The 25,435-nt window shown below is 42.6% G+C and overlaps 1 protein-coding gene across 4 annotated transcripts in view; it reads right to left on the reverse strand.

Annotated features, from left to right (window-relative positions):
- The window catches only part of ERBB4 (erb-b2 receptor tyrosine kinase 4), a 966,448-nt gene that overhangs the window by 137,292 nt on the left and 803,721 nt on the right, over positions 1 to 25,435 (reverse strand). For all 4 annotated transcript variants that reach the window (XM_074968100.1, XM_074968101.1, XM_074968099.1 and 1 more), the window contains 2 exons: positions 23,191 to 23,313; positions 20,550 to 20,648 (listed from right to left, as the gene is read on the reverse strand). In XM_074968100.1, coding sequence (XP_074824201.1) covers positions 20,550 to 20,648; positions 23,191 to 23,313 — 222 coding nt within the window. The remainder of the gene's footprint in view (positions 1 to 20,549; positions 20,649 to 23,190; positions 23,314 to 25,435) is intronic.

Consider the following 25,435-nt stretch of genomic DNA (forward strand, 5'->3'; position numbering starts at 1 on the left):
AAGGACGAGAAGAACAAAGATGTGAGCAGGAAGCATTCCCCTCTGCTCTGAGTAAAATCTACACACAGGCTATAAGGCAACACTGAACTTATCCCTTTTCTGGTGTGTGGCTTTCTTGGTGAAATAATAATTTACAATTGAACTTGAATATCAGCCTGGCTGCTCCTAGGGTTTCCCATGGCACCGCCTGGTTTCTGACCTTTGACCAGATCGTTTCTGTTCTTTGACTGGAGGGTCAGGCCCAATTCTTTTATAAACAGGTGGGAGTTAACAAGTTGCACCAGCCAGAAAGAGTCTACATGAATGTATTTAAGCTGCTTTATGCATGGTTCTAATTCCTATCCTTGCAGCGTGTCCTCAGAAGAGCCCTGCACCCCAACAGAGGGTTGTAGATCCTGCCACCCTCTAACAAGAGGTTCAATCACTCTTACCCATAAACCTGTTACAGAACCACAAAACAGGGGTCCAATGTATTACTTATTAATTTCCCATAAAGGGCCTGATTATGACTCCCAAGAGAATCATAGAATCATAGAACCATAGAATATCAGGGTTGGAAGGGACCTCAGGAGGTCATCTAGTCCAACCCCCTGCTCAAAGCAGGACCAATCCCCAATTAAATCATCCCAGCCAGGGCTTTGTCAAGCCTGACCTTAAAAACTTCTAAGGAAGGAGATTCTACCACCTCCCTAGGTAACGCATTCCAGTGTTTCACCACCCTCCTAGTGAAAAAGTTTTTCCTAATATCCAACCTAAACCTCCCCCACTGCAACTTGAGACCATTACTCCTTGTCCTGTCATCTTCTACCGCTGAGAATAGTCTAGAACCATCCTCTTTGGAACCACCTCTCAGGTAGTTGAAAGCAGCTATCAAATCCCCCCTCATTCTTCTCTTCTGCAGACTAAACAATCCCAGTTCCCTCAGCCTCTCCTCATAAGTCATGTGTTCCAGACCCCTAATCATATTTGTTGCCCTTCGCTGGACTCTCTCCAATTTATCCACATCCTTCTTGTACTGTGGGGCCCAAAACTGGACACAGTACTCCAGATGAGGCCTCACCAATGTCGAATAGAGGGGAACGATCACGTCCCTCGATCTGCTCGTTATGCCCCTACTTATACATCCCAAAATGCCATTGGCCTTCTTGGCAACAAGGGCACACTGCTGACTCATATCCAGCTTCTCGTCCACTGTAACCCCTAGGTCCTTTTCCGCAGAACTGCTGCCTAGCCATTCGGTCCCTAGTCTGTAGCTGTGCATTGGGTTCTTCCGTCCTAAGTGCAGGACCCTGCACTTATCCTTATTGAACCTCATCAGGTTTCTTTAGAGCCTGAATCATGTTGGATAGGACAAGGAGATGCACCTCCTGCAGCATTCGTGCCCGGATGCAGGTAAGCTCCTGAACCCGATATGAATGCTGAGTCGGTTTTCACACATTGCAAAGAGGTAGCCAATGCTCCTTCAAATGTAGCCTTCCTTGTGCATGGGGTGGAGAGGCCTTCTGTGGGGCTCGTTAGATGACACCTGCCCTCCTGAACAAAAGGAAGAGGAACAATCTTCCCATTCTAGAGCATTCTCACAAGGACAAGCTTAATTTAGTCCAGAGTGCTTAGATAAGCTCTACTTCTCTGAGCAGGTGAAGTGCGTGGCTCTTGGAGTGAATGTTTTTCGTGCGAATGCCCTACAAACTGGAAAAAAAAAACCCAAAAAACTGAACAACAACAAAACTTGTTTCCTTGTCCTGGTGCTTCCAACTGTTTTTCAACTTAAAAGAAGGAATCCAATTATTCTTTAGAGTTATATTTCCCACCTAATTTTCCTAGCTCACTGCTATGGAAATAATTGTAAGTACTTAAAAAGCTGTTTTTTTCCTGGGCTGTGCATTTCTTTGAAAGCCAAAAATGTGTTCTGTGTGACAGCAGAGATACTACAGTAGATATTCTTTTTCCATTAATTTTATGATACCTGTAATAGCTAGAGCAAGAAACCATGCCTAGAGTGCATGTCTGATCTGCCTCGGGGAGAATCCAATTATAGACTGATATATTTTCAACACATTTTGTTCTCAAAACCTCCCAGTTAATATGTCCTGTTGGGCCGTGCTAAATCTTTAGCTTACAGCTGACTTGGCCATATGTAGACTACGCAAAAACTTCAGGAGATAGATATACACACATACAGAACACATTTATTATAGATGGTGATGGTTGCCTGATACTTCCCAATATGAGAACCTGTTTTCAGTTGCTTTTAACTTTGCCAAACTAACCATCTGGGATGAAATTTTCCATGCCTCAAGCTGAATTTTTTCCAAGAATGAAAGTAGGGGAAAAATCATTTCTTTTTGGCTGTTAAAGAAAAACCTGCACCCATTTTGTTGAGAAACTCTACTGCTATCATGCTTTGGATCAGGGAGTTGCCGGAGTGTCTGGGACATCCCTTTGGCCAACCCCATGGAAATTCTCCCAAATATGGCCAAGTTCTGAGCCTCCACATATATAAATAGATTAGTTAATTAAAAAATGCAGTTTGCACAGGCTCAGTAGAGACTTGTTAGAGTTTGGCAGCTGATTTGCGTTGGCATGCTCAGATGAGGCTTTGGAGGATGAGCTAGACTTGCCCTGAAGTTGCTCTTTGCACTGCTGGGGACTGCCATGATGCCAGGCACAGGAACTGAAAGCAGAGAGATCCACTGTCTCCTGTACTCTCAATGTTCCCTATGCTCACACCCAACCAACATGGAGGAGGAGGAGAAAGCACCTGATTTGAATGAGGGGTAAGAAATGGTGGGGAGATGGGGTGGCAAGAGCCACATGGTGGGGAATGGCAGAGAGGGAGGGGACAGGGTGTAGGGGTATTGATAGGAGCAGAGGGGTGCAGGAGACAAAAAAGAAATGTGATTAGGAGATGAGGGCGGGTCAGAGATAAGCTGAGGTCACAGGAGCAAAATGCTCTATTAAATACTAGAGAACACATAAGAACATAAGGACGGCCATACTGGGTAAGACCAATGGTCCATCTAGCCCAGTATCCTGTCTTCTAACAGAGGCCAATGCCAGCTGCCCTCCGAAACCTGAAATCAAAACCAGGAGTTCTGAGTCTCTACAGTCCTCTGCTGTCAGCAAATAGCTGTGAAACCCGCTGGCCAGAGATGCCTATGATTCCGCTCTAGTGGCTGGTCCACAGTGGATAACAACCTACTACTGTTACCAGCTACTCCATTAGCCGAAGTGGTAAAGGTCTGTGTGGTGGATCTAAAGGTCCAAATTCTACTAATGACCCAAGTTGATGAAATTAGTGGGCTTTTCTGACAACTTTGCCTTTAATCTCTGTGTTCTCCACCTAATAAATGTTGTGAAGATACATTCATCAGTGTTTGTGAAACACTCTGATATTATGGTGACAGCACCATGGAAATGCCCAGAAGGAAAATCATAATTTTGTATGCAGTGCAGGGTTTGAATATGTGCAGTAAATAGGGCCTGGGGCCACACATGGACTGTGGAGGATAAAAAAATATTGAATAACTATCCATTCAATAAATTAGGCTGGGGACCTGTGGAGAAAATCGTATGAGTTCATGTAATTAAAGACTGTATCATTAGGCACCTGCCCAAGGGGTAACCGTAACTCTATCATTTCCTAACTTTTAAGTACTTGACTTTGCAACCTTAACATTCTTCTAATGTGGATTTTTAGAGGTGGTACATAGAAATATACAACTATATGCACATACCCACATATCTATATGTGGGTGTGTGTGTATGTATGTATACATTACAGCTGTAAATATCACCTGAGTGATATTCCAATTCTTTGTACATGTGTGGACAGACAGATAAGTGTATCTCTGGATAAACCGATAGATAAGTATCTGTCTATACACACACAAATGCTATCAAGATAAATTGTTGTGTACACAATTATACGGAGCTTTGGTGTCATCAGATTAACTCCTTCTGCCTATGACAGGTTTCAGAGTATCAGCCGTGTTAGTCTATATTCGCAAAAAGAAAAGGAGTATTTGTGGCACCTTAGAGACTAACAAATTTATTTGAGCATAAGCTTTCGTGAGCTACATCCAATGAAGTGAGCTGTAGCTCACGAAAGCTTATGCTCAGTTAGTCTCTAAGGTGCCACAAGTACTCCTTTCCTTCTGCCTATGGCGACCCATATTAGCATGCTGCTAATATTAGTCACCTCAAGCATATTGTGATGATGCCAACGTTCTGTATGAAAGCGGCCTTGAAGACACACTCTAGCCTCATAACAGCAATTTAAAAAAGAATCTCGGTTTGATCAATAAAAATCAAACTATCCAAACTTGCTCATGAGAGGAAAAGCTAGAAGCAAGTATCTCTCATGTACTTGGTAGACACTGTAAAGAATACCTAGAGGCAAACACTGGAAGAATACAATTCCATTCGCTCGATTCCAGCAGTATAACATTCAGAACTGGTGCCATGTGTAAATATCCCAGAGCTTTCAGAAACATTGAACGAGGGAACTATACATTGTATGTCGTCCTCAGAAAACAACACGACAACCATTTTGCATTTCTATGATACTTTCCCTGGAGAGAGCTCGTAGCACATTATAAAGAATCAAAACCTCATAATAGCCTGTCACGAAGTATGACAGCTCTTTAAGGGAGGTGGGTTTAGCCCCGCCTCTGCCTAATTAGCTTTCTCCCAGGTGATGGGTTTAAGGCCAGGGATTTAGGTGGTAGCCTGAAGATCATGTAGTCCTCAGATCAAAGGCCAGCAAACAGCTCAGTTAGGGAGAGACTTGCAGGGAGAAGGAGGCTTCCCACAGGAGATCCAGGGTCTTAGGGAAGGTGCTGAAGGGACACTCTCTGCACCAGCTATTTGGAAGGCCTGGCTGGCAAATAACTGCTTTGTTAGCAGAGACCAAACCCCAATGTGGGAGAGGCAAATAAAAGTACCTGGTGTTATTGGACTGTTCTTATTTTGAAAAACAAACCCATCCCTGAAGAAAGAAACTGGAATTCTGCTGCTCTTGGGAGCTTTATATTTGATGCACTAGCCAGTGAGTTGGCCCCACTGTCTTACCGATCTCTAGAATAGAATAGAATAGAATAGAATAGCAGGGTTGGAAGCGATCTCAGGAGGTCATCTAGTCCAACCCCCTGCTGAAAGCAGGACCGATCCCCAATTTTTGCCCCAGATCCCTAAATGGCCCCCTCAAGGATTGAACTCTCAATCTTGGGTTTAGCAGGCCAATGCTCAAACCACTGAGCTATCCCTCTGTCTGGTAACAGTTCAGTATTACTCCTATTTTACATGTTGGTAATCTGAGCATAGACACCCCTCCCCCCTTTGGCCAGGTCCCCAGCTGGTGTAAATTGTAACTCCACTGATTTCAGATGAGCTACAGCATTTCACCTATTTTGAGGATCTGGCCCAGAGAGAGGTTAAGTGATTTGCCCAAGGTCATCCAGGAAGTCTGTGGCAGAATGGGGAATGGAGCCTAGAACTTCAGAACCCCAGCACCATGTTTTAATGACAGGCCTGTCCCACAGAAGAAGGTACAGTAATTTTGGTGGGTGAGGTTGGGAATCCTATACAGCAGTCTGTGATATTTCATTCCCTTTGGGAGGAAAAAACAAAACAAAATATTTTTATTTTGTTCTAGACGCTCATTGCCAGTTCTCCTCTGCTTGTTTACGTATCACTTCCTTAGCACGGCTCCTTAATGCAAAATACGTTTAGAGGATTTTCAACTGAACGACAGCATGAGCAAACCTCCCGCTGTGCTAACCTTTAACAGCATTTCTGACGACCTGGCCAATGACCGCACAAAACAGCGGGCCCAGCTTATTTCACCCTGCAACGGCCGGAGTCAATATTTTGGCACAGAGAATACTGGCACCTTCATTTTGCATATATGAAAATATGCTTTTGACCTGTGCCTGTGGTGTTTTCAGATCAGCGTAGCGACCACAGGTAGAACTGCATCCACCACAAATGTGAGTCAAGTGTTCCAGCTGGGAGTTTACAAATTGCCATTGATTGCATTACACAACAGCAGGACTAGTTAAATTAGACCTTCTCCTAAAAGTGTCACGCTACCATGGCTTACATGCATCAGCTTTCCATATTATTGAGCCCAACTTTCAGATAATTATGTGAAAGACTAACTAGAATCAAACTTTAACAACAGTGAGACTCATGCTAACATGCGACCAAGTCCGTCAGCCCAGACACAGTGCAGAGGCTCACAGTTTCATATCCAGAGGTCATAGGTTCGATTCCCACAGACCACCCAACTAAGGATGGTGTTACAAATCATGGCCCCTATGGGGAGCTGAACTGTCAGGGATCTCTGAAACTTAGGACAATAATCCAGATTTAATACACTGAAGTTAAGCAGTTTTACATTCAATTTCAGCCCCCGCAATGATGCAGCAAGATGGAAATTTGACCTACTGTTATGCTCTGACCAGATCTCTGCAAGTTTCTGGGTTTCACTTTGATACAGCAAAATCTTGTGAAGGAAGTGAAACATTTTACAGTTTTTTTTTCCCCATGTAAAATTGTATGCATGGCTGTTCTGAAAATTTCACAAACTTACTGGCAAAGGGTTTTCTTTCAGCTTGTAAAATAAACCATTATTTTCAGAAAAAAATTGAGAGAGAATTGCTTTTGGTTTTGACTGGTGAGAATTGCCTATGACTAATAGTAAAAACTTTCAAAACTACATTGTCCAAAAACATTAATCTTTGTCATCATTACAACAACAGGACAAAAACCAATCATAATTGACCAGTTAATAAATATTTTCATAGTTTTAGCTGTAAACCGCTTTCAGCAGCAGAGAGTTACTGTTTTGTTTGGTTGGTTTTTTAACGTAAGAAGAGAGATGGCAGTGTCTCAATGGAAAACATTCACCCTGACCACACCACACGATCCATCGTCTACAGCCAAGCTCTGCGATACAACCACATTTGCTCCAACCCCTCAGACAGAGACAAACACCTACAAGATCTCTATCAAGCATTCTTACAACTACAATACCTACCTGCGGAAGTGAAGAAACAGATTGATAGAGCCAGAAGAGTTCCCAGAAGTCACCTACTACAGGACAGGCCTAACAAAGAAAATAACAGAATGACACTAGCCGTCACCTTCAGCCCCCAACTAAAACCCCTCCAACGCATCATCAAGGATCTACAACCTATCCTGAAGGATGACCCAACACTCTCACAAATCTTGGGAGACAGGCCAGTCCTTGCCTACAGACAGCCCCCCAACCTGAAGCAAATACTCACCAACAACCACATACCACACAACAGAACCACTAACCCAGGAACCTATCCTTGCAACAAAGCCCGTTGCCAACTGTGCCCACATATCTATTCAGGGGACACCATCACAGGGCCTAATCACATCAGCCACACTATCAGAGGCTCGTTCACCTGCACATCCACCAATGTGATATATGCCATCATGTGCCAGCAATGCCCCTCTGCCATGTACATTGGTCAAACTGGACAGTCTCTACGTAAAAGAATAAATGGACACAAATCAGATGTCAAGAATTATAACATTCATAAACCAGTCGGAGAACACTTCAATCTCTCTGGTCACGCAATCACAGACATGAAGGTCGCTATCTTACAACAAAAAAACTTCAAATCCAGAGTCCAGCGAGAAACTGCTGAATTGGAATTCATTTGCAAATTGGATACTATTAATTTAGGCTTAAATAGAGACTGGGAGTGGCTAAGTCATTATGCAAGGTAGCCTATTTCCCCTTGTTTTTTCCTACCCACCCCCCCCAGACGTTCTGGTTAAACTTGGATTTATGCTGGAAATGGCCCACCTTGATTGTCATGCACATTGTGGGGAGAGTGGTCACTTTGGATGAGCTATTACCAGCAGGAGAGTGAGTTTGTGTGTGTATGGGGGTGGGGGGGTGAGAAAACCTGGATTTGTGCTGGAAATGGCCCACCTTGATTATCATGCACATTGTAGGGAGAGTGGTCACTTTGGATAAGCTATTACCAGCAGGAGAGTGAGTTTGTGTGTGTGTGTTTTTTGGGAAGGGGCGGGGTGGGGGGGTGAGAAAACCTGTATTTGTGCTGGAAATGGCCCACCTTGATTTTCATGCACATTGTAAGGAGAGTGGTCACTTTGGATAGGCTATTACCAGCAGGAGAGTGAGTTTGTGTGTGTGGTTTTTGGAGGGGGGTGAGGGGGTGAGAGAACCTAGATTTGTGCTGGAAATGGCCCACCTTGATTATCATACACATTGAGAGTGGTCACTTTGGATGGGCTATTACCAGCAGGAGAGTGAGTTTGTGTGGGGGGGGCGGAGGGTGAGAAAACCTGGATTTGTGCTGGAAATGGCCCAACTTGATGATCACTTTAGATAAGCTATTACCAGCAGGAGAGTGGGGTGGGAGGAGGTATTGTTTCATGGTCTCTGTGTATATAATGTCTTCTGCAGTTTCCACAGTATGCATCCGATGAAGTGAGCTGTAGCTCACGAAAGCTCATGCTCAAATAAATTGGTTAGTCTCTAAGGTGCCACAAGTACTCCTTTTCTTTTTGCGAATACAGATTAACATGGCTGTTACTCTGAAATTCGTCTAGTTCTCGGTCCTTTTGAAGAGTCTTGGGATGTTACTTTGAAAAAGTCACATTCAGGTAATTTTCTCACACCACAGGAAAGCTTGACTTTATGACCAGATACTTAAAAGCTCTGTTTTTTTAATTCCACAATTAAGGTTATCGATTACATTACCAATATTAAAACTAAAAGAATGGTTGGGGGATGGGGAATTGAATATACTTATTGCCTTAGCACAGTTGCTTCATGTCTTGCACCTGAGAAATCAAAACAGATTTCACAGTTTCACTTCTGTTTCTAGACAATTTCATTTTCAGGTTCTCATGCACTGTCACAAGAGCAGTGGTTCTCAAACTAGGGCCGCCGCTTGTTCAGGGAAAGCCCCTGGCGGGCTGGGCCGGTTTGTTTACCTGCCGCGTCCGCAGGTTCGGCTGATCAAGGCTCCCACTGGCCACGGTTCACCGCTCCAGGCCAATGGGGGCTGCGGGAAGCGGCACGGGCCGAAGGATGTGCTGACCACCACATCTCGCAGCCCCCATTGGCCTAGAGCAGCGAACCACGGCCACTGGGAGCCGTGATCGGCTGAACCTGCGGACGCGGCAGGTAAACAAACCGGCCTGGTCCGCCAGGGACTTTCCCTGATCAAGCGGCGGCCCTAGTTTGAGAACCACTGCCCAAGAGTGTCATATTTGAGTTGCAAACATTGCAGGGAAAGGTTTAAGTGTAAACAAATAATGGTTTTCAATGGAATTTTTTAAAAAAAACATGGAAATATTTTTTATGAAATATAAAAGTTCTAAAGTTTAAGCTATCTTTTTTTTTTAACCAGTTCAAATATTGGTTTTATTTCACCATGAAGACAAGAACCAGAACCTCCCACCCACCCACTCAGTCTTTTCACATCAGCCTTACTCCTCCTACCATCTCTACTCCTCTCTTTCCTGTTTTCCGACCAGCTCTATCACTGGCACCATTCTTATAACACCTATTTTGTCCCCAAATGTCTCCATCTAAGCACTGACCTAGTCCAATCCCGCTTCACTTACAAAACAATGGCTTGAGGTGGAATAGCTGCAGAATATAAATTTGCTAAGCGTTAAATTCTGCCTTTGGCTACATGTGTGGAACTCCTACTAAACTCAAATAGAGGGTAAAATTTGACCATGAGAAGTGTCAGCAATACCAGGGTATATTTTTAAGGTATTCCGGCTAAAGGTTGTCCTACACTTGTGTTGATATCACTCAATATCAAAGCATGGTATGCTTCTTTAACTGGTGCTGATTTAAAACAGATCTCATTTGCTGATGACTCAGGTTTCAAATACATAAACAGTTGTTTCACTACAACTCAGATGTTTCATGGCAGTGCATCGCTATTGTTCCATATCACAGTATGGAACTTTGCGAACTGATTAATGAACACCCTGGAAGATGCTATTGACCACTAATACCATGCTTTTCAGAAGCAATTTGGTATCACATCTCCGTGATCTAAGTAATTACCTCTTTTTTCTTAAACATTTTGATCACGCTTACAATGCTCAGAGCTGAGATAACACTTGGGCCCTGGTCTATTTGACCATTAGTTAATTCTGATTTGTGCAATAAAAGTGTGTCTATCCAATTAAAACTTGGGTTTCTGCATTAAAGCAGAATGCTTTAGGATCCAATTTCAATCACCTTATAAGTAACTCAGAGATAAGAACCCCTAATTTCCCCCCATTGCTATATATAGCTTGCTTGTTATATCAAGTGTACTCCAATTTATTTAAAATACCAGTCTTTGGTGGCAAGCATTGTGAGTGATAGAAGTCCATGTGAGTTATTCTAGAATGCAGGTTTCTATTCCTGTTTGACCAGAAAAAGCAGCTTTGTTTCAAAGTGAGCCTTACATATCTGTCATTTTGTGCGTAAAGTGCATGTCCAAGCAATTTTAGTACCTAGAACTCTTACAAACCTTCCCTTTTCAAACGTTTAGGTTTATATTAGGTAAAACAAAATCAGTATCAACAGTTGAATTTGTAAAATAGAAATTCTCCTGCAAATAATAACTGATTCCGGACTAATAGCAGCCTAGCTCCTTTCCCTGTAATTATTTCTGATTAGAACTATTACCATTTCATACACATTTATATTATCATGAACATTAGAGAACTTAGTTATCTCAAAAAAGTTTTAGGAAGTTAGTTTCCAAACCTCCTCACTAATAGTAACTTGCCAATATAATTTAGTGATCTAGATTCACAGACAGCTCTGCATGTTCAATCCAGAGAAAAAGACAGTTTCATGGTAAAGGAATTTGGTCTGAGACTTTTGAGATCTGGGTTCAGTTTTGGTTTTCTCTCTGTAAAATAGGGCTGAAGATGATACCACTTCCTTCCTCCCAAAAGTCAACTGCCTTGCCTATTTAGGTTGTAAATTCTTCAGGGCAGGGGCCCATATGTATAGTGCAAGTGGAGTTCTGATCTTACCTGGGGCCTCTAGATGCTGCATAATACAAACAATAATCTAAGTAAATGCACCGAACAGCAACCCTGCAGGAAAATAGGTTCTTTTTTTACAGCTTGACCCTGTTCCCACTACGGTCAACCGTACAACTTCTATTTACTTCAGTGGTGCTGGCTTAGGCCTTAAGAAACCAATTGTTGTCAGACAGATTATGATCTCAGCTCCATTGCAGTATACCCTACTGACTCCAGTTATGTCTATGAAGATATAAGTAGAACATTACAAAAGTTATCAGAACTTCCTGCATGTAATGGACTTACCAGTCCTATGTCTTACAATACAACAAATTGACAGTCAACAGTCCACATCTTTTGCTTATCAGTGTTAGACAATACTGTGAATATGTATATAAGCAGATGTTAATTCTTTTATTTGTATAGGTCAATCAATGTTATCTTTGATGGATCACAGCTGCCAGGAATCAGCGACTAGACAAAGAAATATTGTCATCTGTCATTGAACATTGGGCAGATAAATCAGATCCACCTGCTCTGAAGAAGTATTCCAAACTGTCAGTTTTGGGAAGAATTTAAAGGCAAAATAGATGATGAAACTGGCATTTCACCAAGTTCACATAGAGCTTATATTCCTTCCTATTCTTAAATTTCTATAAATAACATAGTATGGCTCTCATATTCATACTTCTGACAAGCTTTGATTTTTTTTCACCGCAACAAAAATCTCTTTGTCCTTCCTTAATCTAACGTTGACCACCTTTTAAATGTGGGGCACTTTTACAGTACAACACCAAGAATGACAAATATAGCAGTGGTCCTTCAGCTCCCTTTGTCCTCGAGTATTTTCTGCATTGTTGCTGATTTGTGAGTCACTGAGTTGAGGAATATTCTAGCGCTAGTATTCAGCCATATCAATCTGTTATCATGAAAAACCCGTAATGCGATAACTCATCACCAAAGGGGCAGTTCAGTCACACAGAATCATGCTTCAAAAATTGCTTAGCTGGCACATACATACATTTTCACAGCCTGCTTGGTTGGCTTAAATATCAAGACATTTCTTCTTCAAGCTTTCATCAAATCCTGATTGGCTGACGGTTAACCTTGAACCAACAGTGGCTTGTTTGGAAGTTATTATGTTTAAGTCGATGAAAATAATACCTTGTATTATTAACAGAGAGCCCATAAAACCTTCATTTACTGTCAATGCAGCAGCAATCTGGCATATACATTACCCTTTAGAAACTGAAACATCACTGTGTCTACTTTGTATTGCTAATGTGAGCTGGAGGCATGCAGAGAAAATTCCTAAATAATAGGAAGTTCTTAAATATAGGCTTTCAGTTTCTTATTGTGATGTGTTGGCATTAATTGTCCAGTTCTTGGTGCCAAAGTTGACTTTGAAGTTGGCTGTTCTTTGTCAATTTCCGCTCACAATGAGTAATTATGTCTCCTGTTTTACTATTTTTTGGCATAATTCACTTCTGTAATTTTAGTTGCATTTTAACATGTCAGGAACAATATACACAAAATCCCAATACTCCCTATCATGCATTACTTGCTGGACTAAGGGCCATGTAACGGTATAACTGCCTTGTTTTGCATTTGTGGATGTACAAGCCTATCAGTTGCCACTTGGTTGATCTAACAGTAAGATTGTCCCCAGCACTTCTTTCTTCACAGGAAGGTCGAGTAGAGACCTTAAGTCTGATTAGGTCATCCAACTCAAAATTCAGATCCAGATGGAAGCCACTGAAATCCTGGGAAAACCTGAATCTGGATCAGAACTTTCTGGATCCAGACCATCTCTGATATATAGCAACGGTCTTCAGCAAAATGCTGAGAACTAGAAGGGTCAAGGTCCTTTTGTACAGTGCCTAGCACAATGGGGTCCTGATCCATGATTATTGCTCCTAGGTGTGTGGTAATATAAATAATAAAATAAATAATAACAATTAATAATAATATTTTTAAATGTTCAGCTCCAGGAGGGGAGCAACTAGGAAAATAAAAGTTTCAACAGCTTCAGTTTATGTCTCCTAAATTTGAGCAGGATGTGTCTGTTCATGTTATGTTACCTTTACTTTTCTTTTCCACCCTACCATTCTTGGTCTTTTTGGGGCAGAGACTGTCTCTTACTGTGTGTTTAGACAGCAGCTAGCACAATGGGGCCTTGATCCTGGTCAGGGCCTCTGGGTACTACTGCAACACAAATAAATAAATAATGCTGACTGCCTTTACAATCATCCAGGAGAGCAGGAAAGGAACATTAGACTGAATACCTAAAACACAACCATGTGTGCGGCTCTCCCTTAAAAAGCAGTGGCAGCCTTGTCAGACTTCTGGGGTGAAATCCTGGCCCCACTGAAGTCAATAGCAAAACTCCCACTGATTTCATGGGGCCAGGACTTCCCCTCTGGTATTATTTTAACTTTCATCATCTGTAGGAAGCAAGGTCTCTTTCGCTGTGTTTTTCCATTAGACCATTATGCCAAAGGATTGTAACCAACCAGCCTAGCCTTCTCTGTCTGTGCTTATACGTTATCCTCTGACAGTAAAAAGGCAGGCTATTTCCTCAAGAACCTTACAAAAATAATACTATGGAAGAAAAGATTACTGGGGTAAGTAAATATTTAAAGAGGAAATTACCGGTGAAGGCAGAAATAAAAGGGAACATGGCCTTGAAACAGTTCCCGTTAAATGTCTAAAAGCAGTTAACCTTCAGCAGGGCTCAGACTTCCAGCTTCTGCGGCGGTTGTCACTCTAGGGGGCTTGTGCATGGCGTGTGTATAGCTTTCAAGGACAGCTTGATTTCTGGCACCTCTGGATAAGTTGGAAATTGTAATTGCAGTCACAGCGAGTTTCTGTGCCTGGAAGTGACAGGCAAACAGGTTCCTCTTCAAAGTGGTTACACTTAAAGTATGTGTAAAGTGGGAGGGCAAGGGGGACGGCACAAAAGGGGATCTGCAATCAAGAGCTTGGGTTTTTTCTTCCTTCTAATAACTTAGCATCACAGGGTGAACACAACAGTGTTTGGAGGTTGTCGAAGCATAGTCGTGCTGGGCAGACTGCTGTGGTGTTGCTTCTCATTAGTAGGCACTCTTTTGGGGACCACTAAAGCCAATTTAAAAGAAAGATGCATGTATAGAAGGTGGAAGAGAAAGACAAAGGAAAATGGCAAACCATCATGGAAACTCCTGATCTATTCATTAAGCTGCCCTTTAAAATGGGACTCAGTATTCAATGCTGCTGCATTTTGTGTGCAAGAAAAGCGTTAGCTGTACGTGAGGCAGGCAGCAAACTGCACTACAAAGTGGGACACCCAATCACAGTAATGTTGCAATGCTTTTCCAGATGGGCAGGGACTGGCAGAGTGGCTGAGGTGATGCTTTCAACATTTACCAGGAAGACGAGCTAGTTTCCTGAGGCGAATCTAGAAATGTGCTGCGATCTTTGCCCAGGAACCAGGAATAGTGTTGGGAACAAATCATGATTCAGAAGGATGCAACAGAGACACCATTTCTTTCCACTGCCAGCTATGTAGTAATACAGGCTATGATCCTTCAAAGATCTTGATATGAGAGGACCAGGGGCCTCATCGGTGAGGGTCCCTGTGAGCACATGGGGCTGCCCATATGGAGCTCCTTAAAGGATTAGGACCATAGAATGGTTGGCAAGGGACAGTGCTGAGAGTCCAAACTCTTAAACCTGCTTCCCAACCCAGCGCAAATACCGAAAAATGCAGAAAGGTTCTATCTGCATCTCCAAAGTACTTGTCACACTGTTATCTAGCCACTCTGGAAGGAGCACAGAAAATGGTGTGATTTGTCCAGAAAGGCCACGCAATCCTCTTGCATGGAATAACAGTTGAAGTCTGAGAGCTTCTCTCACTGTAGGCTTTTGAATGCCACTTTATTTCACCATCTCCATTTCGGCAGGTGATTATTCACTTCAGACTTGTGAAGCGAATACCAGTTCAGCAATGAACAGTGCACATTCACAGCACGCCTTACAAAACAGAGCAGTTTGCCTTTGCCATAAAAGGTGCCTACGTTTTCAGAGAAACCTCTTCTCTTTCATTTTGCAGTTAAAGCAGCAGATTGGCGGCCTTATTAATTTAGTTCTTTAGGCTGGACAAACCTTCATCTTTTTTCTCGCATTATCATCAACACCCCCCCCCACCACCACCACCCCTCACCCTTATGCAGCTTTAATGTATTTGCCACATGCTTGGTAGACGTGGTAGTTGCTAAATCACTGGACAATTTTATTTACTATCTTTACATATCGCTTAACACACACTCTCCTGGTCACTGCTGGCTGGCCATTCCTAGGGATCACAGGGAAAAACAATAATTCAAGAAGCTCCCTAGATCTTAATTATAAAGTTATAAAACAGACTGACTCCCTTTGCAGTTCTCTTACCATGAAACAAATGAGAATGGAAAATGAATTTCCAATCATAAATCCCAAACCCTTCACTTTAATTTTTCCCAAGTTAACTTGCTCATGTAGCTAAGCAGCATTTGCCTTCTATTATTAGCTTCTAGCCCAATATCGGCTGACCAGCATCAGTCAAACTGTCTTCATCTCAATGAGCTTGGGGACTCCCAAGAATCTCTGTGTATGCAGACTTCAGCTTGCAGCTTCTAATTATTTCCTAACAGATAATGGAATGCTTAAGTTCAGTGAGGTTAGATTAAACTTGTAAATGGATCAACCCGCTGGATAAAATCATAGCTCGCGAGATCACCTCCCGGAAACACCGAGTTTATTGTTGATGAGATCAAAGGTCCACTTGATTGCCTGTTTCACTGTGACAAACTAGTATAATATTTTTAGCATCACAGAAGGTTTATTATGCTTTCTAATTGCAGCATAACTTGGGAGCCCATAATAACCCTAGTTTTACTTATCTCTTTGCCTTGATGTAAAGCCACCTGATTGGGCCAAAGGCTGTACATGGCTTGTTAGGAATTCATGAGGGCATCAAATTAATTTGAGGTGGGGGAAGCAGTTTGCGCAGCCTGGAAATTATAGACTGCTGCTTAAACGTTGTTGACCCAGCCAGCAGGGGGAGTCCTCCCCTGCCTACCCTCGATAACTGTCCTCTCCTCCTGCATATCCGTACCCAGGACCCTCATCTTCTCTTACTGCTGCCAACTTTTGGCTAATGGGGGCGTTCAGTTCCCTCCTGGGCCTTCAGGATACATCAGCTACTTTCCCCCAACTTCTCCTTTCAGACAGACTAGCTGCAAGAGACATTGCTCCATCAATTCCAGTGGTGATCTGCTGCGGATGAAATGTGGTCTTCCAACCAGAGAGAAGGAACAATACCATGTGACTCAGGCAAGTAATCATATGCTGTGAATAGCTGAAATGAACCACAGACTTCACTACCTTCACAACTAAGTGCAGAACTCCTCAACCTAGTCTTCCCACAACAGTAGCAACTACCTTCACTAAGGAGAGGAAGATGGAAGTTCACACATAGATTTAATTCCCACAGCCTCCTGTTGAGGAGGGAGATGTATAGGCCACTTAATGGAATTTTCAGTGCTTTATTCAGCATTGGAAGATGCTTTCGACTACGGTGCTAGGTGGAAGAAACAGACGGAAAGAACTGAATGTGTAAAGAAAACAAGGAAAATACTATCTTCTGTGCTTCTTTGAAGAAATATCCCAAATTAGGGATGTATTTTGGTAAGACACTCAGTATTGCCTGACAGGAGGAGCGGGTTGTCTGTGCCACGTGCTAACATGATGCATTTATACCATTAAAGGCATTATGGATCCATTAGCAGGTGTTCAAGGGTGCTGAAATGACAGCCTAGTTGCCAAATTGCCGTGCCTTATTCTCTTTTAGTGCAACATTTAGCAGAATCTCAACTGCTCATAAAGCATTCTCTGACTTCCTTTCTGTCGACATTAAAAGTTTTAACAAGAACCAATGGGCCCTACTGCTAATCTCTCGGTCTTGTATGGGATGCTGGATCTTTTCTGTACATCATTCATGCCACTCAAATGGTTAGATTACCTAAGACATACCATTGTGTACATGAATCGAAATGGAGTTTATGATGGGTTCTTCTTATTACATACACTCTCAGACAGCAATGCTAAACTTATCAGTTTTAAGTGCAAGGTACAAGGACACATATCACAATGTATGAAATAATTCCTCACAAGAGGCACAGTTATACTGCATGCTTGCAGAAGATTGAAGGCTAAGTGCTTTTAACTAACCAAGCCGTTGGGAATGTCTGTAAAAATGCTTTTCCAGAACAACATAATTGCTTTGACTTAAAGTTTTGTCATGTTATTGGGGTGCAACAGTTTGACAACATTGTTATGCCAATAAAAAGCTCAGTGTAGATGGAGTTATACTGGTATAAAGATGCTTTATATCAGTATAGCTTATTTTGCTCCATCGAACTGGAATAAGATCAACTGACATAAGCACTTTTATATTGGCTCAACTGAATCTACACTAATAATAATAATAAACCTAGCTGTTATATATAGTTTTTATCAGTATCTCAAAGTACTAGGCTGGCCTGATGAAAGTGGCAAAACTTTTAAGTGTAGGCAAGACCTAACTCTCTTACATAAATACATTTAAAAAAAAAAAAGCTACAAGTGAGTTCAGGATTGGGTTCCTGTTTATTTCAAAACACAGAAGATGTAGGGGGAAAAAATCTCCGCCAACAGATCACAATAAAATGGGCACTGGTAGTTTCTTCTAAAGAATGAGATTGACTCTGCTGCCACCAATAATTATCCCTAGTTATAGAAAGTCCTCAGGGATACAGGTGGTCTTTGTGACCCCAGGATTCTAGCAGCATCTATTGAAGGGTGTCATGTTAAGCTAATGCTCTCTCCATTGTGCTGTCCCTTGTCACTCTAATGACTCCAACACAGCTACAGCTGGCAATCTGGGCCAGAGTTTTCAGATGTATTAGAACTAAGATGACTCATCTTTAAATTTTCTCCACTTTGTGACCACTGGGAGATGCAGGGGAGAAACCGGCTTCTAAGGGACCATAATTTGAAGTGGGACTGAGCCTAACATGACTGCTTTTGATACATGCTACTGTTATAACTTTCTAGAAGGGTAAGGAGACAGCCCTTATTCCTGAGCAATGTATCAAATGTTATGACGTATACACTGAAGGCAGTGGTCCGGTGAATAAAGCATTGCTCTAGGTTATGCCTGGCTCTGATACTGAACTGCTGGGTGATCTCAGACAAGTCACTTCCCCTCCCGGTGCCCAGTACCCCCATCTTTATGTGCCCTCCTTTCTCAGGTGCTTTGAGATCAAGGGATGACAGGCATTATGTATGCACTATTATATATGATTGTTTTCTTATTTTATACCTTATCAACAGACAGGGCCAGATACTCAGCCAACTACGTAACTCCACTGATGTGACGGACGCTGTGCCAAATTTACACTAGCTGAGGTTTTGGCCCACAGAGTTGAATTCTGCCATTAAGTAGAGAGGCTCAGCTCCCACTGAATGGCCCTTCGTTCTTTGCACATTTATTTCACAGGGAGGCTTGACTATGATGCATCAGGACCCTAAGGTTTCAGATATCTATAGTTATTACTACTCACTTAGAAGACTGACAGTGACTTTGCCCATTAAATAAACATTCAATCCTCCTTAGAAACACCCAGTGGAGGAGGGCTATCAGAGCAGAAGTCAACTTGGTCTACTTTGGCTTACTTCTTTGTTTGTGAACAACAATTATTGATGTCATCAGCATGAACTGTGCAATGCTCTGAACAGCGTTGAAAATACCTTGATCTCAGTGTTAGCCTGAGAGTTCACACATGGTAATTTGTCTGAAATAGCTGACGCTGTAATTGTACATTTCTGCTGGTTTATCAATGACAGAGTAGACTACATAATGGGAGCACAGTCTCCGTTTGGTTTCTGCTATCATTAATGCTAATCAAGTTACACACACACACAACCTTAGAAATGCAAAAGTCTTCAGTAATTTCTCAGTTAAAAAGAGGAATTTTATAATTTAGGGCTTGCCAAAAACAAGAAGAAAACTCATCTGGACTGTCAAAATATTGTCACTGCATGAGACACACATGTTCATAATGACAGTGACCTTTTCGCTTAAAACTGAGCTGAAAATTGCACTTACGGACTTTGTGACTATAAAACTTATTTATAAAAATATGATCCCAACCTCTCACTAACAACACTCTAGATCAGGGGTTCTCAAATTTCATTGCACTGCGACCCCCTTCTGATAACAAAAATTACTACAAGACCCCAGGAGGGGGCATCGAAACCTGAGCCCACCCAAGCCCCACCACCCACTGAGTCCCACTACCCCTGGGGGCAGGGGCAAAGCCAAAGCCAAAAGGCTTGAGCCACAGGCAGAAGGCCTGTAACCTGAGCCCCACCGCCCAGGCTTCGGCTTTAAACCTGGGCCCCAGCAAGTCTAAGCCAGCCCTGGTGACCCCATTAAAACTGGGTTGCGACCCACTTTGGGGTCCCAACCCACAGCTTGAGAACCCTTGCTCTAGATTATTAAAACTGACGGGCTAATAAAAATCCAATATACTTTTTCTCACTTTCCCCCGTTTACATGTGGTTGGTTATTGCAGCTCTTGGACCCTCCTTGCCTGGTGTGGAGGACGTTAGAGCAGCCAGGGGCCTACTCCGACTTCTGCCACTGGGGACCTCATCCCAGCTGTTTCACCACGCACCCTTTACACACATGCCCTACCCCCTATTCCTCTAAGGGAGCAGGGTAGACAGCACTCCAGCGGAGACTACCTCCGCTGGTGTATACCTGCCTGCCTGCACTGGCTTCCATAGAGCGTGGCTGATTTAACACGTCTGATGTTGTGAGCCCTAATTTTGAAGATTGCAGTACAGAGAGGGCTGAGGATAAGTTTCCAAAATGACAGGGGGGAGGTGCGGGAGAGCCAAGGGTTGTACACAAGACCTGACTATGTTGCTACTGGGGGTAGCATGTTGTAGCATCAGGCTACGTCGACACTAGGAGCGGATTCCCCAGCTTGTGTGCGTATACTCGCGCTAGCTCTCAGCTAGCTAGCACAAGTATAAATAGCCATGGTAACATGGGTCCTGGCAGCAGAGGCATGGCCGAGCTCTGCCCAGTACCTGCCCGCTGCTTTTAGGAGGCTTTATACTTGCTGCTGCCCATGCTACCATGACTACACTGCTATTTATATACATGCTAGGTAGATACCAGCTAGCACAAATGTGTGTACATGCGCCGGGGGATCGTAGCATAGACACAGGCTTAATTAAGTTTTAGGGCACCTAGAGCCCTTAGACTGGCATCCACTTAATACTGAAATAGAAAGAAATAAAAAAATAGGCAGAAAATTACCTTTACAGTTTGTGGAGATTACAGACTGATTTTTTCCCACTGTCAGCACTAGCATATTATGTATGGGCAGAGTCAGAGAGGGTGTACACCTCTTACTTACATCCATGAACTCCACATTTGCCTTGGGACCAGTCGTCTCATTAAGGATTTTAATAGCCACAGGAATCTTGACTGTTTCTCCTTCGGGAACCCAAATACCCTAGGGAAGAAAGATACAAAAATTAACTCCACACCAATTGTTAAATCTTTCTCCGTGGCTATATTTCTTTTCATGATACAATATCCAGTTCAGCAAGGAATATCAGAACTCAAAACACACACAGTAAATACACTGAATCATAGAAATGTAGGGCTGGAAGGGACCTCAGTTCAGCCCCCTGCACTGAGGTAGGACTAAGTAAACCTAGACCATCCCTGACAGGTGTTTGTCCAACTTGTTCTTAAAAACCTCCAGTGATGGGGATTCCATCCCACTCCCTTCAAAGGTTATTCCAGAGCTTAACTACCCTTAGAGTTACAAAAGTTTCTCTTAATATCTAACCTAAATCTCCCTTGCTGCAGATATAGCTGATTATTTCTTGTCCTACCTTCACTGGCCATGGAGAACAAACTGTCCTCTTTATAACAGCCCTTAACATATTTGAAGACTCTTCTCAGTTTCCCCCCCAGTCTTTTTTTCTCAGGACTAAACAGGCCCAGTGTTTTTTAACCTTTCATCATAGGGCAGGTTTTCTAAACTTTATCATTTTTGTTGCTCTCCTCTGGACTCTCTCCAGTTTATCCATGTCTTTCTTAAAGTGTGGTGCCCAGAACTGGATGGAGTACTCCAGCTGAAGCCTCACCAATGCCAAGTAGAGCGGGACAATTACCTCCCATGTCTTACATGAGACAGTCCTATTAATACACCCCAGAATTATATTAGCCTTTTTCGCACCTGCATATTTTGGCTCATAGCCAATTTGTGGTCCATTATAACTCCAAGACCCTCTTCAGCAATATTACTGCCTAGCCAGTTATTCCCCATTTTATAGTAGCGCATTTGAGTTTTCCTTCCTAAATGCAGTACTTTGCTCTTGTCTTTATTGAATTTCATCTTGTTGAATTCTCTAATTTGTCAAGGTTGTTTCGAAAGCTAATCCTGTCCTCCAAAGTGCTTGCAACCCTTCCCAGCTTGGTGTCATCCGCAAATTTTATAAACACATTCTCCAAGCCATTATCCAAGTCATTAATGAAAATATTGAATAGTACCAGACCCAGGACAGACCCCTGCAGGATCTCCCACTGAATATATCCTCCCTATTGGAAATTCAAAGACAAAACTGCAGAATGGAAAAGTTTTAGTGTAAATGAACCTCCTTGACATGAAAACTCTTTTTTCAGCCATTTCTGCCCAGTAATGTCAGCATGTCCATAACACACAGAACTATCCATGTTCCTTTGCTCGGCCTTGCTTCCAACCAGTGGCGTAGTTAGGAATGGCAATTTGGGTAGGGCTCAACTTACAGTGAATGGGTACCAGCAGCAGAGAGCTTGGCTGGGTTCCTTTTTGGCTCTAGCACCCTGGGTCCCATTTCCTATCGCAGCTATCCAGTGTAAGGCATTGTTTGCCACATTGCCCATGTTCCTTTCTGTCCCATAGCTGCAGACACCTGGCTCTGACCTTTGTTGCTCCTGCCTGCGTGTCTCTGCCCCACTTCCACAAGGAGCCTGTATTGGGCTCTGCTCCCCTAGTTATGCGCTCCTTCCGTCCCTGTTGGGTGGGTGAGGGGGCAGTTATTGACTGATCTGGAACAGCTGGGCAGAGGAGGGTTGGCACTCCCAGAAGCAGAGTCTCTGTCTCCTTGCCAGGCCTCTGGAGCAAACTGCCATTGATGGCGGTGTGACAGGAGACTGGGGGTGGGGATTCTCCTCCCTACCTAGCCCTGCCCCCTGGTTATTTTTAGTAAAGTAATGGACAGGTCACGGGCTCCGTGAATTTTTGTTTATTGCCCGTGACTTTTACTAAAAATAACCGAGATAAAATCTTAGCCTTAATTATAGGTGCTGGTCAGGTTTTGTGGAATTTTGAAATTTCATCACAAGTTTAATTACAGAATGTTGAAGATGTGATTTTTCCCCACTTCCTTTTTCAACCAACTCTACTTAGTGCTTCTAAGCACTTTAACTATGACCTTTAAACTGTGGAATCCAAAGTGCTTAATAAACGTTAAGGGAGATTTGCCACTGTTTTTAATGGGAAAAGGATCAAAGCTTAGCTAATTATGTTTCTATCATTATATAAGGGAGATAATTATTACTATACGCTTTTTACAGCTCAGTCAAATGAGGTACAGAGATTAACTGGCTTGTACAATGTGCATACTACGTCAGTTATTGAGCTACAAATAGAACCACAAAATCCCATTCCTGTTCTTTAACTTCAAGACTATTTATCCTGTATATTCTTCAGATCTGTATGTTTGTGTGAGGCATAATTTTTCTCTACATGCAGTAACCCTTGTGCCTATACCAAGGGAAGCTGAAATCAGCAGTTGAAACTAGATATGTACTCAAGATGCATCATCATACCTACAGATGAACTCCCCTGAAAGACTGAGGCATGTGGACTTCAGGTTATGATTCAGACCCATCTCTTATATAGACAAGGGCTGGGTCCCACACTGCGATGTAACGCTTTCAGTGATCCATAGGGTTCAAAACAGAAATAAGGCCACTCGACGCTATTCAGTGAAGATACTTGCCTTATACACAGTTCCAAAGGCCCCAGAGCCAAGGACCTTGACTCGCTTTAGCTCAGTTTCCTTCAGGATACGAAGCTGTGCTTGGTTGGGTGCTGTGCCACTTGGAGTCAAGGGCTCCACCAGCTGCAAATCAAAATTCATCAGGATTATACACTGGACACAGGAAGACCTCGTGAGAATTCCTGTTGAAAATTTTCATCTGGTGCCTACTCATTCCAGTTGGCTAACTAGTTGTTAGAATAAAGCAATGGATCTAGTGGTCTACTGGTGCCAGGGCGATCGATTCTTCAAGTGAAACCAGTCAAGGCCAGTAAAAAACCAACAGAAACCAACTGAAGGATCCTAGTGGAGTATACAGTTTCCACTAGGTGCTGCATGATGCAATTATGAACTGGAAACTGAACCAGTGTCACAATATGTCCCCAATGACTTTTGCTAATTGCAGCAAGATAAATGTTTTCTATATGATGGAAACACAGCATTTATTATCAGTGCACCATATTCTATTTTTGGCAATTTTAGTGCCCCTTTAAAGTGGCTGTTCTGCTTTTGAATAATTGTGACTTATTGGTTCATCAAATTCTTATCCTCTTTTTGGGGAGTAAGGTTCATTGCTCTATGCTTTAGTTGTGCCCTAAAGGAGGGCAGCTTTTTCAGAAGCAGAAAACATCTGCAGTAAAACAAGAATTTACAGCCACAGCTAATTTATTGCAAGCACTAAATTACGTTGTAGTACGTTGTGAATTACGATCCAACAAAGTTTGTGAATGAAGTACAGAGGTATGCTCAGTCAAAAAGCCAGCCGATCTCAGCAACATACTGCCTTTGACTGAAAAACAATGTTTCTTTAAAAATAAATGAAAAATAAATGAAAAGGACAATACTCTAAACACTGACAAATAGCCTGTCCTCTCTCAGGAGAAGGAACATAATTAAGGGCTACTCCTACTCAAATTGGTTTGAAACCACTGCAGTATTTCAAAGTGTCTGTTTACAAGGCTAAGTGCATTGTGCTCTTCAGTCTGAGCACTATTATCATGCTTCTATGAGCATCATGGACTACTTCGTTAGCTGAACAAACTGCTTTGGTGCAAGTAGAAATACCAGTAGCTGGAAATTACTTTAAAAAAGTACTTAAAGAAAATATATAACAAAAACAAACAGCAACAAGTCAAGTGAGTACGGAGAGTCTGACAGCAATGTTTTCAAAGGTTGCCTCCTCCTGGCCCCCAATATAGTTTACTTTTCAGTACTCGTTACGGTGGAAGATGTAGGTCAAATGTAAAAAAAAAAGCAAAAAAAAAAATACAGATATGGGAGGTGAACACACACAGGGCCACGATCTTGGTTCACTTCATAGATTCCCACAGAACTTTCCCCCAAATAATTCCTATTCCCCTTTGTGCTGCCCTGGCCGTGCAAAGGAGATGGAATCTGGGGTTTCACCCATGCCAGGGATTCTCCCAGTCTAAGGCCACCCCAGAAGATGAAGAGTTGATGTACCTTGCTCCAACCACCTTCCCCAACAGCCAACCAGCACTGGGGCACGCTGGGGTGGAGAGCAGCAAGAAGGAGATATAACAAGAGTGGAGGTGTAACCCATTGATCTGTGTGTGTTGATCTGCAGAGGTTATGGATCTGTTACAGACCTCAGCTAAAAAGCCTCGCTCTTTAGCTCAAGCTATAGTAACTCATACTTTTAGCTGTGGATGTCCTTGGTTCACTCCACAGTGTCTCAACCAGGATGGCAACTGTCACAAGTGCTCAGCCACTGGACAGTCCTTTGGGGATGGTTGCCATCTGGCACAGGTTAGAGTAACCCCTCATCCACCCTCACCTGTGCTAGCCCAAGCAGAGAATCAGAGAGCTGTTAATGGAAATTCAGTGTCCACATAAAATAGCTGTCATTCCCTAAAGCTCTTTGCAATAATTTATCTTTAACCAACGTTTGGTTACAAACTTTACCTTAAACAATTATATATTCAGGATAGTATCAATTCCATCTACTGATATTCCTGGATGACTGATTATTATTAATAAAAATTAGAAACAACCCAAAATTGCAGCCATTCAGGAAGAAGATTAATGAAAACACAATATTGCTCCGGAAGTCATTTGGCATCAATCTCGCACCATTGAATTCAATGGGAGCAGGAGCAAGACCTTAATGACACCAATCATAACACAATGGAATCAGCTGACCAATGACTATTGGTTTTCCTAAACTTTTTTCCTTTAGATGGAT

The sequence above is a fragment of the Natator depressus genome, chromosome 11 (genome assembly GCF_965152275.1).
Source record: "Natator depressus isolate rNatDep1 chromosome 11, rNatDep2.hap1, whole genome shotgun sequence".
Lineage (NCBI taxonomy): Eukaryota > Metazoa > Chordata > Testudines > Cheloniidae > Natator > Natator depressus.